The sequence below is a fragment of the Scleropages formosus genome, chromosome 1 (assembly GCF_900964775.1).
Source record: "Scleropages formosus chromosome 1, fSclFor1.1, whole genome shotgun sequence".
Classification (NCBI taxonomy): Eukaryota; Metazoa; Chordata; class Actinopteri; order Osteoglossiformes; family Osteoglossidae; genus Scleropages; species Scleropages formosus.
In genome coordinates, this window is record NC_041806.1 from 1,286,920 (window position 1) to 1,306,553 (window position 19,634).

Below are 19,634 nucleotides of genomic sequence, written 5' to 3' on the forward strand. Positions count from 1 at the left end.
TGTGTGTGTGTGTGTGTGTGTGTGTGTGTGTTTACTCTTAGAAAATTTCCCAGGTAATGGATAGTGTCAGACATCATAAATTGCAATACACTGAAAATATTTTAAACATTTTTTTCATTTATTATACTTATGTCTGAGATTTTTTGCAATAAATGAAGAGACTGTGTCCGTATTTTACTGATTGTGACTTACTGGCTAAATTGACTTTGGATTTATGAACAAATCAAGTTACAAACAGACTTCCGGTGCTTAATGTGTTTGTAGGCTGAGCTGTACGTTTTATAAAATTAATGCTGCATAAAATAAAACTTTCTGTTGGTGTTTTGTGATGCAAATCCAAAACTGACAATTCAGAAGAGAAGAAGTTAAATCTACATCATCAGAACACACACATCTCTGTTGAAGGAGGATTCCTTCTCACATACGGAGTGACACGTATGTGTGTAGCGTGAATGGAACGTGTTGTCCCACACACACACACACACACACACACACACACACACACACACACACACACACACACATTTGGAGGGTACCTTCACGTGTCTCATTACAGAAAGGCATCCACCATCTAACTTGTTGTTTACCACGGTTCACCGCAGCCTTCATCTCACTTAACATTTCCATCGAATTCATTTTTTTACTGCTCACAAGGAGAAATTGGCATGTTTTTACGCATTGCGCCAGTCTTTCACAGCCCTCCGCTCATTTGAATGGACGTCGGCATCACCGGGGAAATGAAAAATCCATTTCCTGAAAGAATGGCATTGGAAATATGCAAATACAGTACAATGCACGGCGATGAGTCGGTGAGTGAGAACGGCGCGGCTCTTAAAGGAAGGTCGCTTTGGTCCAAGCAGCATTTAGTGTCGAGGGTCGTATCTAGGTGATTTCGAACATGACGTGACAACTTATTTTGAGGACTATTTTCAAGTAGGACTGTTTCCAGAAGAAATTGGACTACATGCATCAGAAGCATCATCTGAACATTCACCCTGATTCTGTATGGCGGTGGAAGAGTGAAGAGAACACCCACAATCCCTTTTTACTTCATTTCAACTTGACGCTGATGCAGGAGCTGTGTGGGGCCCCCGCCGCACTCCTGCCTTGACCACATTACAGGTGTCTTGGGAAACGGCTGTGGAGCAAAGCGCGAGCCAACGCAACAGATGAAGAAACGCCAGTAAGCGTCGAACACGTCATTCTCCATTCTGGGATTGGCCACCTGTGTCAACTGGACGTGAGGGTCACTGTTAGGGAGCCAAGGTCCCTCAGTCCACCTGGGGAAGAGTCGTTGACCAAAATGCAACATTAATCATGTCAGGATGTCGGGAGATAAAGGTTTTAAGAACGCAGACGTTCCTTTGTAACGTTGTGTATTAATTAAATATGCCGAGATAATTAACAGCAGGGGTGTGGTGGCGCAGTGGGTTTGGCCGGGTCCTGGTCTTTGGCGGGTCTGGGGTTCGAGGCCCGCTTGGGGTACCTTGTGACAGACTGGCATCCCATCCCGTCCTGGGTGTGTCCCCTTCCCCTCCAGCCTTGCGCCCTGTGTTGTGGGGTTCAGCTCCGGTTTGCCGCGACCCAGTTCGGGACAAGAGGCTTTAGCCAGTGTGTGCGTGAGATAATTAACTCAGTTTCCACGGTTGGTGCTCTTGTCCCTTTTCGTCAGTATTTGTCAGACGTGTCTTATCCTCTATTCAAACAAGTGCTCTTTGGGTAAGAAACCAAGAACCTACCCCCATGACCTTGGCGTCATGCGTCCAGCCAAGGAAAGCAGGAGATAACGCCAGAGTCTTCCAGCGTCGCGCTTATTGAGACGCTCCTGGAGGACATACATCTTTTCAAGGGTTCTGCGATTTAAACCGATTAAGGATAAAGGATGCTTCAGTCACAAGCAAAGAGAAGGGCCAAGAGAGCCTTTCATTATTTCTCAATTATGGAGCAGACCGTGGTGAAGCGCGGTGACGTCTGTGCTGCGAGGCCGAAAGGATCGATCCCAGGCACATACCGTGCCGATGCGTCCGAGCTCCAGAACGTGGTCTCAAAGCCATCGCGTCGTACGTTTCCTTCATCTGCTAGACGTTCCCGAGCGAAATGCAGGGTGGATGTGGAACAGAGCCAACATTCGGTGCAGCGGAATCTGAGAAATACCCTCACTGCTTCACTGAACGCCTTCTGCGTGAGTAAGTGCCGAGATGCCTAACCTACACCGAGGAGGTGCAAATTACGAACACAGCTGGTCAACGGTGGAGCATGAGATACGACCCAAAGCACGGAGTCTTGCAGCTCCGGTTAGTGCCGGCACCTCGTTCCACAGTTAAGAGCCAGTCGGATTGGATTAGCAAGAAAGCAAGGAGCTCCTGCTGAAATGTGGGCCCTTGTAGTTTTCCACAGGTACCAAGGTAATGAGCCCATGGTTTCATCGGTCTAAAGCCCGTGATCGAGAGGAGTGATGTATACTTAAGAAGGTAACATGGGGAACTGAGGAGCCCTCCCTCCCACACCTGCATCTACTTACCACGCCTCCCACCTCTATGTCTATTTTCTATGAAGGACGATGATGGAAGGTTCAGCTAAATCTGTTTCCTTGGCCAACAGAAAGACTTTGGGGAGCCTGTGGCTTCACTTCAAGGTTCCCATAAACACCCGAGACATTCCCAAGACCTGTTCTGCTGGTGACCGGTTCTGCTATTTGCAATTTGGAACCACGATACTTGCAACAGGAGTCCTGTTTCCAAGGATCTCTGCTTTCAATAGGCACTGAATGTACGCTGCCTGCTGGCTTTTTAAACCACTTCCAGGAGACAATGTGTTCTGTCCTCGCGTTGCGCCACCAACAACAAACGTCCACCCCATCGCCCAAGGCTGTTTACATGACCTCGATATTTCCCGCTGCCCTTTTGTCCTCGTATTTATTGAAATAATCCCGGCAATAGTGCTCCGAAACGATCGCTTCCGTGCGGTAGTCGACTGAGGAGCGAGCAAAGGATGGGCACAAACTTGACACTCGGAGAGTCACTGGGTACCCGAACAGGAGACTCCGCTCCGTTACTGATGCAACGTCGTCCACCGTCGTACTATAACACCCCCCGTTGTTATTATATCTCATATACCTGCATATTCATGAGCTGTTTTATTTTACTGTGTTCTCATTATACACTAAATTCTTCTTTCTGACAATGAACATTCCAGTTTAGTAAAAGGTCATTTAAAAAAGACAAATCAATGATATGGAAGGTAATTAGACAATAATATAAATGCTTGTAGAGCATGATATTACTGGGCACTACAGTAATATTTAGTGGCAGGAGAGTCTGGGAGGGAGAGATGCAGGAGAGTGATGATCAACACAGTTTCCTCAAATGAAAAGTGTTACAAAAGTCCTTTGAGGGACTCTAGCTTCAGGGGAAAGATCTAGAAGAACCTGTGGCTTGTACAGTAATTGGCTATTTCTGCTAAATCCTTCCGCTGAAGGCCATTGGCTGTCATGACTGCGTACATCACTGGCGCTGGTTAAAATACCGCACGGCTTTTTCAGGAAAAGAGCAGAAGTTCTGAATCCAAGAACATTTTAGGGACCTGGTCCACCGTCACAGCCCATAAATCTGGTGCACGTCCAGCTTCTCATGTCAGCAGTGACCTTTCAACCGGGCCATCCGTCTCCACGGCAACAATGATTGACATCTGTGGCAGGACGAGATGAAAGGCTGGGAAGACTAGGTGTGTGTGTGTGTGTGTGTGTGAGAGTGAGAGAGAGAGAGACAGATCACGCTCTGGTCTGCTTCTCACCCTTGTTCTCACCTCCCACATGAGTCCATGTGTCACGTTTGTTCACAGACTGTGTGAGTGGTGCTCAGGTGTGGTGGTGAACATGGGACAGCCCAGGTGCATCGTGGGTGAGAGGAGATGCTACAGAACATGCAATGGAATTCAGAAATACATCATCATAAAGAAGTCCAATAATGGCTAAATTTGCACAATAAAAGTAAAGGTGTGTCTACATCTATAAACAAGCTGTCTTGAATCACTTTATGAGGTTTGCGTTCAATAATCTCTGATCAGATGCCAATAAATCCCAGCAGCTGTTTGGCAGCGCTTGTGTTTACTGCAGAGATGCAAATCAGTACTTTCTAGAAGCAAAGTGACCGCTGTGGATTTCTCAAACTGCAGACGCCCAGAACTGTTTTTCACTCAGCCAGCAGGTGGTGCGGCGGTTAGAGCCTCACACAAACCCCATCCTCAGGGATTTCTAAGAGTGAGAAGCTACTCATGCAGGAGGAGGAGGGTTACTGCGGTGAACAAACACTGTTGACCACACTGCTCTCTGCCGGGGGTGAAGGAATAAATGAGCACCCTCTGCGCACAGGCCGTTCCTATTAGCGCTCGGGACCCATTAGCCGCACAAGGGCTGTGGGGTGGGGGCCTGGATGTGGAGATATCCCCAGGCGGGGATCAGATCCAGCTCCAGTAAATCCTCTGCAGGGATGGGCCGGGGGCTTGTGGTATAACTGCGCAGCCGCTGTGTGTGTGTGTGTGTCTGTGTGTATCACACATAGACACAAATAAAATGTGGGGGATTCTGGAGAACACCCTGGTCCCTCTTCTCTCCTTGAAGGACGACTGGGAGGAGTGACACTGGTCCAGATATACTGCTCCAAGACTTGTGATGGCACTTCTCCCTCCATGATTGAGAGTCCTAATAAAGCTTTAAGAGCCGGTGTAAAACTGCCTGCGTGTCGGACAGTAAATCGATGGGAGAGAGTTTGTGAAACCCAGGAGACACACACATACACACAGTCCAATGTTCACATTCAAACTGTGCACACACAGAAGTTGGGTTTTGAAAACTTTCCTGAATGCTGGGAGAGACACAGCAGCTCTGAGGGACAGAGGAGGCTCATTCTACGTACCCTGACCTAAAGAAGCGCAGTTCAAATAGGAAACACAGATAATCACGGAACGTAGTGTTGGATTAATTTATGAAGATGCTGAGAAGTGTCTCTGCAAGAGATAGGTTCAAGACCCTTTTCAATGTAGGAGGGATTCAGCAACGCTGCGGGACAGAGGGAGCTCATTCCAGCACCATGGAGAGAACCAAAAACAGCTGCGCTTGCAAATTTGAACCATTGTGAGTAGAACCAGCAAGCCGTTAAGGAGCACAGTGCCCCCGCTGGGGTGCAGGGAAGGATCAGGATTTGTAACCTGTAAAGTTACACAGAGCATGTCCCCACACACACACACACACACACACACACACACACACACAGGAACTGCACTGGCCACACACCTTTTCCATTAGAACTTTATTCACCAAAGAAAAGGCCAAAGAGCCAACTGGACATCATCACATGTCTCTTGTTCCAGTGTCTCTCCCAGAGCATCTGCACACCTCCACCAGGGTCACGGGGGTCACCAAGGTTCGAGTGGCAACCTCTAGAGTGGCACTGACTCGCACTCAATGACACAGCGGGCAGCAAAACACACACAGACGCAGGGTGCGTGCTCCTCCTTAGTGAACAGAATCAATAGCGAGTGCACCCCTGGCACAGGTATGCAGGAGCGCGAGGCAAACGGGACACCTTAATTAAAATTTTATATGCAGTAATGGGGGATAATTTACTCCCCAGCAGGAATATGAGGGAGACACAGTGTAATGTGCAAATTAATGGAGCAGAAAATCCATCAAACGAGAGGGGCTGAGAAGAGGTGCACCTTTAGGGCGATGGTCCTGAGAAGTGCGCGGCCAACGTTAAAAGCGAAACAAATTCCACGAGAGCAGGGTGACGGCATCCCTCCAGTCAACAATTCGCCCAAATTCCAGCTGCCCTTTGCAAGGAGCGCAAAACACAGGAGCTGTGATGTGACACAAGAGAGTTTACACCATAAACTACAATCTTGTCATGTGTACAACAGTGTGTGAATGGCACTGTGTGTGCACGCTCAGTGTTGTAGGTGTGATGGGGGTGATTTAAAAATAAAGTGTGTGCATAATGTCTACATTGCACTTTATTACTAACCTGCATTCTACTAAAACTAACATCACTTTATTAAAACGAGTGTGTGTCTGAAAGCACCGCCAAGTGACCAAAGCCTCCAGTAGTGTTTAGACGCCGCCGCCCTCGTCCCCTGGACCGAGCAGGGTGTTAGTGCAGGGTGAGAGAACGCCACCACAGCGCTACCTAAACACGCACGCACGCACGCACACTCCAGATACAGTGTAAGACTGCCCCCTGCAGGCTGCTGGGAGAGAAGGCCATTTGAAAGGCACTACAGGGAATGCTAGACAATTTACAGCACAATTTACTTTTATCTTTATAGTTATAAAGTAATATCGCTTTAGATTTATTACTGTTAAGTGCCCTTTTCTCTAAATCTGTGCAGCAGCTACAATTATGATTATCATCTTTATTCTCTCCCAGTCCTACTGCATTATCACTATATATCACATTGTTCTGGGTTGGGGGACAAGGGGGTGCTGGGTGGAGCAGCAAACAAACAGCAGCACCTTAACCATTTACTACAGCGAACCCTTTTGCAGTGCAGCTCTCTAAACACAGCGGGTGCTGTTGCTTTACTTTTCCAACCCCCACCCCCAATATGCGTACACTTTAAGGGGCGAAGGTGGTGGAGATGCTGGAAAGCATTGGAGACAGAGGTAGGGAACAACAGCCCCCTGCCCCATTTTCCTAGTTTCCTGTGATGTCATTTCCTGCCAAGCAACAAGGGTTTAAAGGGGACTAGTGGCTCAGGAGAGAGGGGTGTGCTTTTTAAACTGGCGCTAGGAAAAGAAAAGTGGGGCCTGTGCACCACGTGTCGCTGGCAGAGTACGGGTTCTATGTGGTCTCACGTGGTCTACGGAGGGGTGGGGGTGTCACGGCTCAGCCGAACCAACAGCCACCGAAAAGGACCCAGAGCGTCAAGTTGTGATCCTGTTATGTGCGGCTGGTCCCACTGTCCATCCTGGGGTCCCGGTGGGTGGGTGGAGCTTGATTGGAAGTTTGATGACTGGCGTGACCACGGTGGGGGGGAGGTGCTCAGCTGACCACCACGATGCCGAAGTACTTGCGCAGCTGCTCCAGGAAGACGAAGGTGAGCACGGTGTGAGGGATCAGGCGGATCCCAGCAGGAACGAGGCCCTGCGGCAGGAACGGACCAATGAGAAGGCAGAAAACGAGGCTTTCGGTGGAATTTATTGCAATTGATTCATTGGACTTCTGACGGCAGATCCTGTCAGGTCTGTCTCACGATCCAACCGTAAATACGTCTGCAGTCATTTCAACCCTGTGACCTCGAACACGGTACCAGTGTTCAACACTGTTCTGAAGGTCATGACATGGACCCTTGAGCTACTGACAGGTGTCGCAGTAGACATGTGGCATCAAAATGTACCACTGAGGGTTTAAAGACAGCAGCACAGCAACGTCCACTGGGCTCCAGCGGTTCCTGCTGCTAACACGTATGAGCAGAGGGTGACGAGACAGCAGCCCTACCTTGTAGAACGCCAGGGGTCCCAGCTTGGCCGTTTCCTTCAGGCAGTGCATGACTCCCTGGAAGGGGGAGGGTGGGGGGCATTTGGTGAGTGGAGAGGGAGCAAGCGATGAAGGAAACCTGCAGGTTCCAGTCCCATGAACGTTCGCACTCTTAATTCCTCCGAGGAGGAATGTGATGTGTAAAGGAGAAAAAAAAAAAAAAAAAAAAAAAAAAAACCCTCCTGCACTGAGACTTACCACCAATTTACCCGTCAAAAGGCAGACGAGTAGAAGCAGAACCAGCATTACTGCACTGTCCTCACAGCACCCAGGGCGCCCTGCCCCTCACCACATAGCTCCGCCCCTTACCGTGTATTCCCCTTTCGAGTTCATGAGGCGGGTCTTGAGCACGTCCAGCGGCTGGCACAGGAAAGTGGCACAGCCTCCCTGCAGAGAAACGCGAGGCAAAGGTCACGCGTCGGCTCCTCGTTTTACAAACATCTTCTGGTTTATGCATTTATTTTTATTTGCATTTTCTTCGCTAAGGCACTTCCTTAAACATATCTGTACAGATTGAACGCGATCAATACGGAACACTGGGATCAGTCAATAAACTGGCACTTAATTATAGCCATAGCTGAAATGCTTAGAACTTAGTGATCAAAGTAACTCGAGAGCCAATTTCCACGATGGCCAATCAGATGCTTCCGGGAACAGATCCATCCAATTAACGTGAAGGTCACACTCCTGTCCTGCCCACCCTGTCGCATGGAACAAAGTTGACCAATGAGGAAGCGGCGACTCACAGCGATGAAGCTGGCCAGGAAGTGGGTGAAGATGTTGTCAGACAGGAAGCCGGTGCTCAGGACAATCTGCTTGGCCTGGTCATAGCAGGAGAGCTGGAGAGATACAACGTGTCCCCATCAAGTCCTCTTCAACACAGACCCACTCAATGTGTATGATGTCCCCATCCCAGCATGCACTGCTGCCTCCCTCACCTGCCCCACTGTGACCAGCGCCCCCCTGCTGGAAGCCATGGTGGCTCCTGAGAACAGCCTCCTCACACCCTCTGGGGACACAGCAGGAAGTCCACGGTTAGAGAGAGACTCACAGGAGCACGGGCTCCTTAGAGTTAATGAAAATACTACAGTAAACAATTTCCATTTAATTTCTTAGCACTAAAACAGACTTTCACTGAGCCTAACAAAATACATTTACTGAAAAATGTTGCACAGGATTACGGGACGTCGACCTGCACTGATGTTTGTGGAGTCTTGTTTTCACTCCGATCCGTTTACAAATATTTGAAACTATTAAAACGTTTCAGTATTTTGTTTATTATCACTAATGACTTATCAGCTGCAAACTGTCTTCTGCTCCCGACTTCTGTTGAGAAACTGAGGAGACAGACAGACAGAGACAGACAGACAGAGACAGACAGACAGAGAAACCCACCCATGCGAGCGAGATAGCAGGTTCCGGCCATTACCAGGGTAAACACTTATCAGGGTACAACAATCTGCTGTTTCATGCTACTGAAGCAAAAATTAAACACACCCACACGAGCTCTTCCGGGTTGGGTCGCAGCCCACACTCACCCTCATCGCACAAGCCCCGCCCACAACATTCAGGACACTATGCTGCAGGCAGGCAGCCTTACCTTCTCTCCACACGCGAAACAAGCCGTCCAGCGCGTGGGTGTAGCTGCGAGCCAAACAGAGCGTCCGGTTAGTGCGGCTCAGGTTCGACAAGTGCAATCGCTGTTTTAGTGTAGGGGAGCGGGGCTGCGTTGTGTGTGCGTGCACGCGCATGTCAGTCACACTCATCGGTGGGTGACGCACGGCAGGCAGTTCGAACACCACACAGGCATTTCGAAGAGAAACTCACTTCCTCCTGAGCTCGGGGGGCAACTTCACGTCATTCTGCATCCTGAGAAAGGGGAAGGAAACAGCTCAGTTTGCGTACAAACATACAAGACAAACAAACAGCCTCCCATCAGTCTGTAACCGCGGCTTCGTCCGTTACCTATTTGCCAAAGCGCGCAGTTGTAGACGTGCGAGTGCTGGGCTGCATTTCGCTGCCCTCACAGCGGTGTGGGACCGCCTTCGTTCAACTCACCGCAACAGTGAGTACAGCTCCCGTCTGGCACTTATGAGCGTTGTGCCCAACAACAACGTGAGTGTGGGATCATTAAGTCAACGGTAAACCCTGCATGGGACTTCTTGGAGAGATTATATTTTTGTTTTCAATCATTAGAAATATTTCAATGTATCAAAGTAGAAAATTAAAGTGTTTAGAGTATTTGTATGCAATAGCTGCATTTGAGATATTTACAGAACGCAGAGCTAGTAAATGAAGGTTAATAAAAGTAGTGTCCTTCACCTTTATTTCATCAAGCTTGAGTTATGAACAAAGCGAGTTAAGGACAGACTGCTGATCCAGCTCTGATAAGTGAAGGAGACGGTGTATTCTGCACAGGGGTGATAAGGGTTCGAGTAGCTGTCATGGTTATTCAGCACTTGCACCAGCTGCTCGCAGTGCCGGCGGCGAAACTAGAGTGGAATGTCAACTAATTCAACCGTTTCTCATCGTTCCCGGGGCTTTTCGTTGGGGATTATCTCCTGCGGTCAGGCAGCACAGGAGCTTAAAGGCTCATTTCATCAAACTCAATTGTACGTGAAGTTTAGGGTAAGACCTGGGGCTGTGTGTGTGGGGGGGGGGGGAGACTGACCACACTGTATCTCAGCAGCACGGTCACTTTTTTTTACTCACTGCTGACTGACCTCCACTTATTAGTTGTCGACTGACAGTATCAACCGGTTGAGGAGGAGGGGTCTTAATCCTGCTTTCAGAACGTGGGCTGTCCTACCTGACATTGACCATGTCTGCTGGTGTCCCCACAAAGCCGCCCGTGAAACCTTCAGGGGAAGAACTCAAGTTATGATCAGCCAGTTGGGATAACTGGGCATATTGACATTTTCAGATGTTTTTCTCCAAAGTGATGTACAACAGAGTAAACAAAAGTGCTTCAGCAACAAAGAGCTTTAGATACAGCATTACTGATGCACAGCTTGTGTGTCTGAAACCACCATGTTGCTGGCTCACTTCTAAAGGATCTGCTAGTGGGGATGTGACATTCAAATAGAAAATACATAGATGATCACAGCAGATGGTGTTGCTATGAAGGATTCAGCAGCTCTGAGGGACAGGGGAGGCTAATGACATACAGGTTTCAGGATGTTGACAACTTGACAGCAGAAACATGGAGGACTGTCACCAGCTGCCAATCTCGCTGAGGGTCGTCACCCATCTCTCCGATATTTGAGCTAAAGGCCACTAGATGGTTCGAAATGTCAGCAAGTATCAAAAGAAGTACCATCACCACCTCACTGCCAGTGCTCATACCTCCAAAAGCACCCAGCAGAACCTTCTGGTAGAAGGGCATAGGCCCTTGGTTGGCCCCGCCCATCATATCCCGCACAGTTTCGTAGATGGCAAACCGCGTCAGGGAGTAGGACATCTGGACAGGAAATGGAACAGGGTGAACAAGCACTACTCTACAGGCCTGGAAGCATCCACTAACCCTGCTGAAGTGAAGATGTCATGGGCAGAGAGTTGATGACCTCGCTGTCATGAACAGATTGTTGTTTGTCGCTATGGCACCGCACTCTGGTCTCAACCTGTTTGAGCACCAGAGGGGGCATAGTCCCAAAAACACAAAACCGGTTTCCGGGGGGGATAATTGCATAAAAACCTAAACCTGTTTCCAAGTGGTTTGCTGCAGACAATGACACGATTCAGCAGGTTTCCAAAGAGAAACGCAGACGCCCGACCTCGGCGTTTCCTGACAATTCTCCGCAAATGCGACTACTGTGTAACCGAGCCTCCGCTGGACTCTCTACCTCTGACCTTTGAACCAGCAGCACCAGTACAGAGCAACAGAGAGCAGTGGGTGTGGGGTAAACTAACAGCTCACACAACAAGCACAGCGCAGCTTCATTAAAATTCATCATTTACCGCATTCAGTCTGATTTACTCATTCTACCAGAGCAAAGCACAATAAAATATAGCCTGACCATGATAAGAGCGTGTACGTATACACAAATATTTTTACATGCACACACGAACACGGTTTAACGGTGTAATTACACCAACCTGCCTGCAGAGGGAGGCACTGAGTCCATTGTACAGGGCCAGGAAGCCATCATTCCGCACCACGTGCAGCGCCATTCCCGTCATCCTCATCTTCACCTCCTGCTGCGTCTGGAGGTGGACCTGTGGGGGGGTGGTATCCTTATTAGCATATAAATGGGGTAGGTTCACCATCCAGCAAAGATAGTTTCAAAATGCCACCCCTTAAAGGGACCCATGGAAATGTGTCCGTCTCCCTGCCGTCTTTGACCCCCCCCCCCCCCCCCCACTTGCCATAACAAAATGCAGTCCTCCAACATGCTTCACGTACACTTTTTACTCAACCAGCAGGTGGCATAGTGGTTAGAGCCGCTGTCACCTTCCAATCAGAAGGTCTTGGGTTTGAACCTCACCTCCTGCTGCAATGCCCTGTAAATGACCTCACTTCACCTCATGTGGCCATTGCTGCACCTGGTACAATGAACCAGAACGTGTGCGCCCAGGGTGTCAAAGTCATCACGTGGGGGGTGGAGGATGGCAATTTTAGCAACCAAACATTAACCGGGAACGATTACTCCCTCGCTCCATAGCCTCCGCGTCGCTACTACGGGCAGCGGTAACATAACAATTACACTTCTGCCACCATTAGGCGTCCTGGCTGCCCACCTCCATACGGCACTTCCTTCAGCTGACTGAGTCAAAGGGCGCCCCGAACACTAATATTGACACACACACACACACACACACACACACACACACACACACACACACACACACGTCTCAGGGCAAACACTCTGCTGGCAAACAGAGGTTCGACTAATTGTACCTGGTAAACAAGACTAACGATGGACAAGGGACTATCTTTCAGTGAAGGCGGGAGCACGGTGCACGTGAAGAGTGTGCGGTCCTTCGGAGAGCTGCCACCGCTAGGCTTTTTGGTGTTGATAGGCTAGGATCACTGCAGCACCCGTTATGCGTCTGTCTGGAAATTAAGGTGTACACGCACACGTAGTCTGTGATAGACAAGTTACCGGGAATATTTCAGACATGGGGTGGCGATACCTCATACCACAGTTGTGTAACATAAGGCAGAGGATCTAATTAATATTTAATAAAAGGTTTTTATTCTTTTTTGTGGCAAGACCACAGTTTATTTTTCAAGCTGAGTAACAAAATTTGGCAAGCCTGAATTTCAACAACCCTAGGAGATTGAGTTCTCCAAATTGTAAAACCACAGTCCCTCCTGTGAGCCAACCACACACACACACACACACACACACACACACACACCTCCGAGAAGCTCAACACCAGATGAGGTGCCACAAAGCACACAATCACACGTTCCAAAAATTTGAACTTTTCCACGTTTTGCACTTATGCCAAGTTTGCGGTTCCGATACCCCTTTATGTTTTTGCAGCATTTGAGATTTGGACATTTTTTCCTAGAGACATCTGTGTGTGTGAAACCATACACCGCGGTGTCGGGTTGTCCCACGCCGAGCTCTGGCCGGTCGCTCAAGAAGACACCAACTGCTCATTATTTCTAAAACAGTCGCCGCGTCCTCCTTGCACAGCCCATTATACTGGCAGGATAAACAAACCCTCTTTGGGCGCCGTCACGATCCCCGGGGGGGTGACGTGGTACCTCTATCCGAGGGCACCACCACACCGAATTCGCACACTGAAGCGAGCACTGAAAAACATGGGGGGGGAGACACAAACACAGAAGAGACTGCAGACACACCAACTGGTTCTGCATTTACCACCCTGTTGACCTCCACTTGGACCGTGTCTGCAGGGTTACTGTGGGGTATGGTACCTGCTTCACCATGATCCCAGAGGGCCACTCCCCCACGGTACCAGTCTTACTACTTGAACCTAACCCAAGAGGACCATGGAACCTTTAGGGCTACTCGGTTCCAGTCTGAAAGGACCACGATACCTTTGGGTTTCTCGCTGCTGAACCGGCCCCCTAGTCGAGTCCCACCCCCCGGCGGAGCAGGGACGTCCCGTCGCTCACCACACGGCACGTGTCCTTCGGACCCTCTTCACACTGACCGCATCCAACTTCCAAGGGTTGAGGACATTTCCGACATATGACCAAGCCTCACGAGAAGGCCTTCCCGGCATTCCCTCAAAAAAAGGCCACATAACCTAACCTTCGGTAAGGAACCAGGTACGAGCCATGAGTCTAAAACAAAAAAAAGCCATCGTTTCAGACGCATTTTCACTGTTGGTATTTACCATGGTAATATGGTGTAAGTACCTTGCTTAAGCGCACCAAAGCAGAAGTGCAGCAGGCGCAGCTTGAACCAACACCCTTGAGGTCACAAGTTCTTGTCCTTAATTGCGATGTTAACTGTTGAGGGAGCTGAATTACCAAGCGTGACCGGTAACACGTATGCGCTCCTGCGGAGTCTCGGCACCGTGCCGACACTCCGGCCCGGGGTGCTGTCCTAGCTACCCCGGCACCCAGCGCCACAGGTGTTGGTGTGGCGTGCGGAGGAAGGACAAGGCTCACAGTGTGCGTACACCTCCCTCGGTCCCTCCACACGGCCACAGCCATGTTTCAGCAAAGTGTTTGGCAACATCCCGCCGACACTTCAATCCTCAAGATGCACAAACACAGCACATTCAGAGCAGTCAGTGTGTGTTTAAATGCTACATACGGTGTGGCGTTTCACGTTCATACATCGCACCTGCCTGCGCTTCAACGCCTCAGACAGAGCTGACGCACGACATTCCCTCCATTTTCACCTGAAAGGGCTTCTGGGAGCGGAAACTTTCTGAGAGAATCCTCCTCCCGGATACCACAGAGCACACAAACTCGCACTGTCTGTAGTGTCGCTACACACACTCGGTGTGTTTCGGTAACACACCGTGCAGCAGTGTGTCCCTGCGTCCCTCCGCGTGCGACCCACCGTGAGCGAACACACTTTACCAGCACGGACGCGCGCGACACGGCCGTTCGGAGGAGCGTCGCCCCGCGGTGCCCTGGGAGGCCGGGAGCCCGTATTATGTCACGCGCTCTGTCCACCTGCGCGCGCCCCCGCAACCCCCCGCTTACCTTGAGCAGGTCCAGTGGGTGCGTGCAGCACGCGGCGCCGCACGAGGCGAGGCCGCCGAAGTACCAGCGCGAAATCCTTTTCTCCGTCATGTCGCGGCGCGTGCCGACCTGTAACGTGGCCGCGTTGTCTCGCGCGCTCGATGCCTATGTCCGTCCGTCTCTGTCTCCCCCAGCGCGCTGCTCACGCGTCCCGCAGACCCGGCGCCTCCTGGTTCCTGCTTTCGTACGTCAGCATTTTTTGTTCATTTAGATTTGGGACGGGGGAGCGCGCAGCTGCGCAGCTACACTCACACACACACACCGCTGTGCGAGCAGCCAATGGCGATCGACGCGCAGATCCTCCCCGAGCCGAAGGCCACGGTCGAAAAGAACCGCTGAGCGCACACGAGCCTATGTGCGCGGGACCGCGCGCTCCTTAAAGGCACAGAGCGCTGTTTAAGGGCCGGGCGGTGCTGAGGTCTCGTGCCTTTAACAATCGGAGCGCGACGCCCTCTCTCCTGCACTGTTTCTGTACAGCATGTTCCTCTCAGTAGGTGATGTGTTCCAAGCCCCGCCCTTGCAGAGTGTAAATACTGTCACTGCAGTAAAAGCAGGGTACGAGCTCATCTTGGCAAATGAGCGCCTGGAGGTGAGCAGCACTTCCGACTTTTGTACTCTTCTTCGTTTCATGGAAGGTGATACTAGACCGCAGAATGGGGCTAAACCACTGGGGGCCTCACGGAGAGCAGCACACCGAGACCTTCGCCCTCTGAGCTGCAGTCGGGAGGAAGTCTACGTGTGACTGACGGCGCAGGGGCAGCAGGGGGCGCAGTGGTTAGAGCTGCTGCCTTTACCCCTGTAAGTCATGTAAGGATAACAGTAAGAGGTCAGCAGGGGTGCCGGGTGCAAGAACCGTGCAGCGCAGAGGGACGGGATATCCATCAGCAGCAACACCCCTGCCCCCCCCGGTGCAGAGTCACAGTGGAGCGCAGAGGCAGAGCACTCGAACCTGTTGCACGTGCCACCTGCTTTGTGCGATGTAACAAATGAGCCGGAAAAACTACACGGGTGTTTCGGTCCCCTTTGCACATTTCAGGGTAAAAGGGGCGCTGAGGACCTCTCGGATGTAAGAGTGAATCCGGCTGTTGCCTTGCGTCCACACTCCTCTGTGCTTTAACCGCCTGCTGCCGCAGGGAATTGTGGGTCCGAGAGAAAGAAGAGACCGTTTCCCACAAGTCAAGATTTCACCTCCGCTGGTCCTTTACCCTCGCATTTATATTCAGACATTTGCCTTATTTACCTTCGGCACGTGTTCCTATGGATGGCATGATCTCCCTCTGGCCCTCAGCACTGCTGAATCCCCCTCGCCTTCCAGTAACGGTTTTAAAGACATGTCCAAGCATCGCTTATCTCTGCTCTCCAGTCTGCTCTACAAATGTGCAGTGTGAGTAAAAGAAAAAAAAAAAAAAAAATTCTTAATTCCACAGCAGCCCCTTGCGTACTGTGTGTTGCCCGAGACGGCGGTATTGGACACACTGACTGCACTTTGACATCACATGTCAATCGCGGTCTCTGGTTCTTGGCAAAATGCAGTTTCCATTAGTTGGAGGTGTGGAGAAAAGAGTAATTAAAAGTGCGGATGTGTGTGTACAGTCACTGAGCTTCCAGCGAGTGCTGCCCCCACGGGTCCAAGTTTGGTACTGCAGCCGTGCAGACTAACGCAGAGCGACCATTGCAACCGCAGTTGCCACAGCTAATGCGCACTGTACCGCTGTGAACACAAAAGTGATGGAGCCTGAGAGAGATGAGCCACAAGTGCTCCCACCCCCCACAAACACACCACAACTCTGACGTGTAATAAATGACATTTATTTGGCCACGGGAGACCAAGACCGCTCCCCTCATCCGGGACAGAGCTCGACTGTGAAGGAGACGACCGGACGAGGGGGGCGCATCCTCGTGTCTCGCCCACCGGGGACCTGCGGAGGCACCACGAGGTGGGCGGAACCGGTAGCGCCGAGCGTCGAACCTCAGCTCCCCGTGCCTTTCATCGGCACCATAAGAAAAAGAAAATATACAAACGAAATGAAACAAAAGAGAGACACAGAACAAAGACGCAGAGCACAGGGGTCTATTCCAGCACCACGGTGCCCCCCGCTGCCTCGAGCGCCGCCTTCAGCTTCTCCGCCTCCTCCTTGGACACGTTCGCCCGGATCTCCTGGGGCAGCGTCTCCACCAGCTTCTTGGCCTGTGACCGTGCGAGACCGGTTAGAGGTCACGAGCGGAAGACCGCAGCTCGGGGGAGCGCACCGTCATTTTTAAACATACCGCACAACTGGTAAAGAACCAAATATTACACACAGTTATACATAAGTCACCCAGTAACTACTTTCAGTTATTAATTTTGCTATTCAGCTATTACACAGATACCTTTTCATTAAAATATCTGTTCTTTGTCATATTGGTATATTTTAAAGAAACAGCACATTTACACATCACAACATTACTGTCACATGAAGTGAATTTTAAAAACATTAAAAATATTAAAAATCACTGTTTCACACTGGAACGACTGCACAGTTGACTGCTTTCGACACGAAATGCTCTCCTCCCCTGTATAATATACTGTTACCGCAGTTTCCTCAGTAAATATTTCTGGACACCAGGTAACAGCACGGTAACGAAGCCAGTGCGTGCACACACACGGACACACACACTTACCTGCACCAGATTAAGTCCCTGCATGCAGTTCTTCACCTCCTTGATGAGCTTCACCTTATCGGCGGCCTTCAGCTCCGTGAGCTTCACCGTGAAGTGAGTCTTCTCCTTCCTTTGGGGTGCGGCCTCCTCCTCAGCTGCCTGCGGGGGGCGCGCGCATGCACGCATCAGTACAGGAAAAAGGACATCCACACACACATGCTCCAAGCAGCGCAGCAGCCCGTCTTACCTGAACGACAGGTGCAGCGGCGGCCATTGCCCCCATGGGCATCATCCCCACATCCTGAATGTTGAGTGTTTTCTGCAGTGGAGGAGAGGTGAGAGGTGGGGGGTGGGGGGTGGGGGGGGCACAAGTCAGACAGCACTTCATACCGTCTTACAGTAATTACTGCTTCTAGCCCAAGATCACTATGTAACTTCCATATTTGACAGAGAAAATGCTCACAGGAAAAGAGAGAAGGGGGCTGGGGCCACCTGGGATATGCTGTCCTGAATCATTAAGCCCCACCTCTGAGAATTCAGCTCTCCGACAACTTTGACCAAGGCTGCAACAGCGGGATGTGGGATTCGAACCTGCGACCCGAGTACAAAAGCAACAGCTTCGCACCCCCACTGCCACGGCAACCTGAGCACACCACCTGTATGGGAGAGGGACCCTTAAGGGCCTAGAACCCTCTGCCCACATTCAATCGAAACCCCGCAGGCCTCCCGAGGGCACCGTCCAGCTGGCGCCAGAGCGGCCACTTCTGATTGGCTGCGGGGGCCTCGCTCACCCCAAAGTGCCCTCCCGCCGAGGAACAAACGGGCATCGCGGGATACGCAGCTGCTCCCGTGGCCTTTGTGAGCCGAAGTAGAGTATCGTAGAGTACGACGGCTATATTGCCGGCCCCAGCGTCGACGGGTGCGCGGCCCCCACCTTGAGCAGCTCGTTGAGGTCGGACACCTCGAGCAGCGTGAGGCCGGCGATGTCCTTCACCAGCTGCTCGATCTTGGGCGAGTAGCTCTTGGGCGAGCCGTCGAGGGGGGGGGGCGGCGGCGACGGCGTCCGACCGCGTGGAGGAAGTGGTCTGCAGCGCCCTCACTCCGCACAGCGGGGGCCTCCTGATGGGGGACGGGGGGACATAGTTGATACTTTTCCCGCCGAACGTGTTCCACGTACAGGTCGATAGAGTCGCCCGCGAACCCAACGGCAGGCAAAGTACCACAGCGCACCGCGGTACTACTCCCGCTATACTGCGTTGAGCCTCCGATGACATCGCACCCCTCCGCATCACCAGCCTGGTCCTAGAGGTGTCGGAAAGGACCCCTCGGGGGGGTATCCGCTGGGACGGGTTGTCCGGCCACTCCGGTCAGTCTCCGACGCAGGAAGAGAGGACGGGCCTCCTGCCCTGTCCACATACCCCCCGCAGAGCCCTGCTGCTGCACATGTCATGAGCGTGCGTGTGTGCGTGAGAGAGAAAGAGGCCACAGGGACTGAGGAGCAGGAGGACTGAGCTCTGCAGCAGATCAGAGTCTGTCCTCTATAATAGTGGACAAGTACATTTGCCTCGGTCTTCGGTCGGGACCCGATCGGATTGATTTTCAACGAGAGTTCATCATGTCACGGCATCTGACTCCTCCGCAGCTCAGTGTCTGGTGTATCAATCATGAATCCCTGCAGCTGCAATCATGAATCAATGCATCATTGATTGATTCAGACAGATTCTTTCTCTCTGCGCGCGCACGATCAGAGTGATCACACTAGTCTGGACACCTGACCGCACCGTCCGCAGTTAGTCAGTCAGTCTTACGTAGCTGCTGCTGTCTCTGTGTTTTATAAGTAAGCGTTACTAGTCTAGGGGTTCCGCGGCCCTCCGCGCTCGGCTCGCTGCCCTTGACAGAGTGTTCCCGCCGTAACCCTCCGAACCCCGCCGCCGGTGTCCCCGCCGGCCGAGCAGAGCAGGAGCCCCGCGGACTCACCGGAGCGCCCGCAACGCGGCCCGCAGCGCGCAGCACAACCGACTCCCGCTCCGGTACATGAGTGCGGCCTCCCGGCGAGTCCGGTCTCTGCCTGCGCTGCTCTGCTCTGCTTCGCTTCGCCGCACCGGCGCGCCGCTCTAAAGGCACATGGCGACCTCCATTCCACTTCCGTGACGTGACCTACCCACGGTGCACCGCGGCGAGCCGTAAAGACGCACGCACGTACGTTCGTACGACGTCATCAACGCGTAACTTTATTGACAGCGCATCATGAGGAGGCGGAAGTGCGGAGAGGCTCAATAGGTCGC

General features: G+C 51.5%; 2 protein-coding genes across 2 annotated transcripts; both read right to left on the reverse strand.

Annotated features, from left to right (window-relative positions):
- Positions 1-5,291: 5,291 nt before the first annotated feature.
- On the reverse strand, positions 5,292-15,155 carry LOC108931909 (mitochondrial dicarboxylate carrier). The gene is made up of 11 exons (XM_029252638.1): positions 14,671-15,155; positions 11,628-11,747; positions 10,878-10,992; positions 10,342-10,390; positions 9,360-9,401; positions 9,133-9,176; positions 8,471-8,541; positions 8,279-8,371; positions 7,842-7,919; positions 7,494-7,550; positions 5,292-7,139 (listed from the first exon to the last, which is right to left on the reverse strand). The coding sequence occupies exons 1-11, from the start codon at positions 14,758-14,760 to the stop codon at positions 7,038-7,040; spliced, it is 861 nt and encodes a 286-aa protein (XP_029108471.1). The 5' UTR covers positions 14,761-15,155; the 3' UTR covers positions 5,292-7,037.
- A 1,347-nt stretch (positions 15,156-16,502) lies between these two features.
- On the reverse strand, positions 16,503-19,385 carry LOC108931900 (39S ribosomal protein L12, mitochondrial-like). The gene is given in 6 exon segments (XM_029254054.1): positions 16,503-16,897; positions 17,371-17,508; positions 17,597-17,668; positions 18,284-18,395; positions 18,397-18,468; positions 19,327-19,385. Coding segments are annotated over 6 exon segments (570 nt in total). The 3' UTR covers positions 16,503-16,780.
- Between the last annotated feature and the right edge of the window lie 249 nt (positions 19,386-19,634).

What these genes read in the sequence shown, in the direction of transcription:
- LOC108931909 (XM_029252638.1), bottom strand. Translation starts at nt 14,760, where the DNA reads ATGACGGAGAAAAGGATTTCGCGCTGGTACTTCGGCGGCCTCGCCTCG. An exon ending in GTGCCTCCCTCTGCAGGCAG is followed by an intron (nt 10,993 to 11,627) that starts GTTGGTGTAATT and finishes TTTCCTGTCCAG; the next exon opens with ATGTCCTACTCCCTGACGCG. An exon ending in CGCTGGTCACAGTGGGGCAG is followed by an intron (nt 8,372 to 8,470) that starts GTGAGGGAGGCA and finishes GTATCTCTCCAG; the next exon opens with CTCTCCTGCTATGACCAGGC.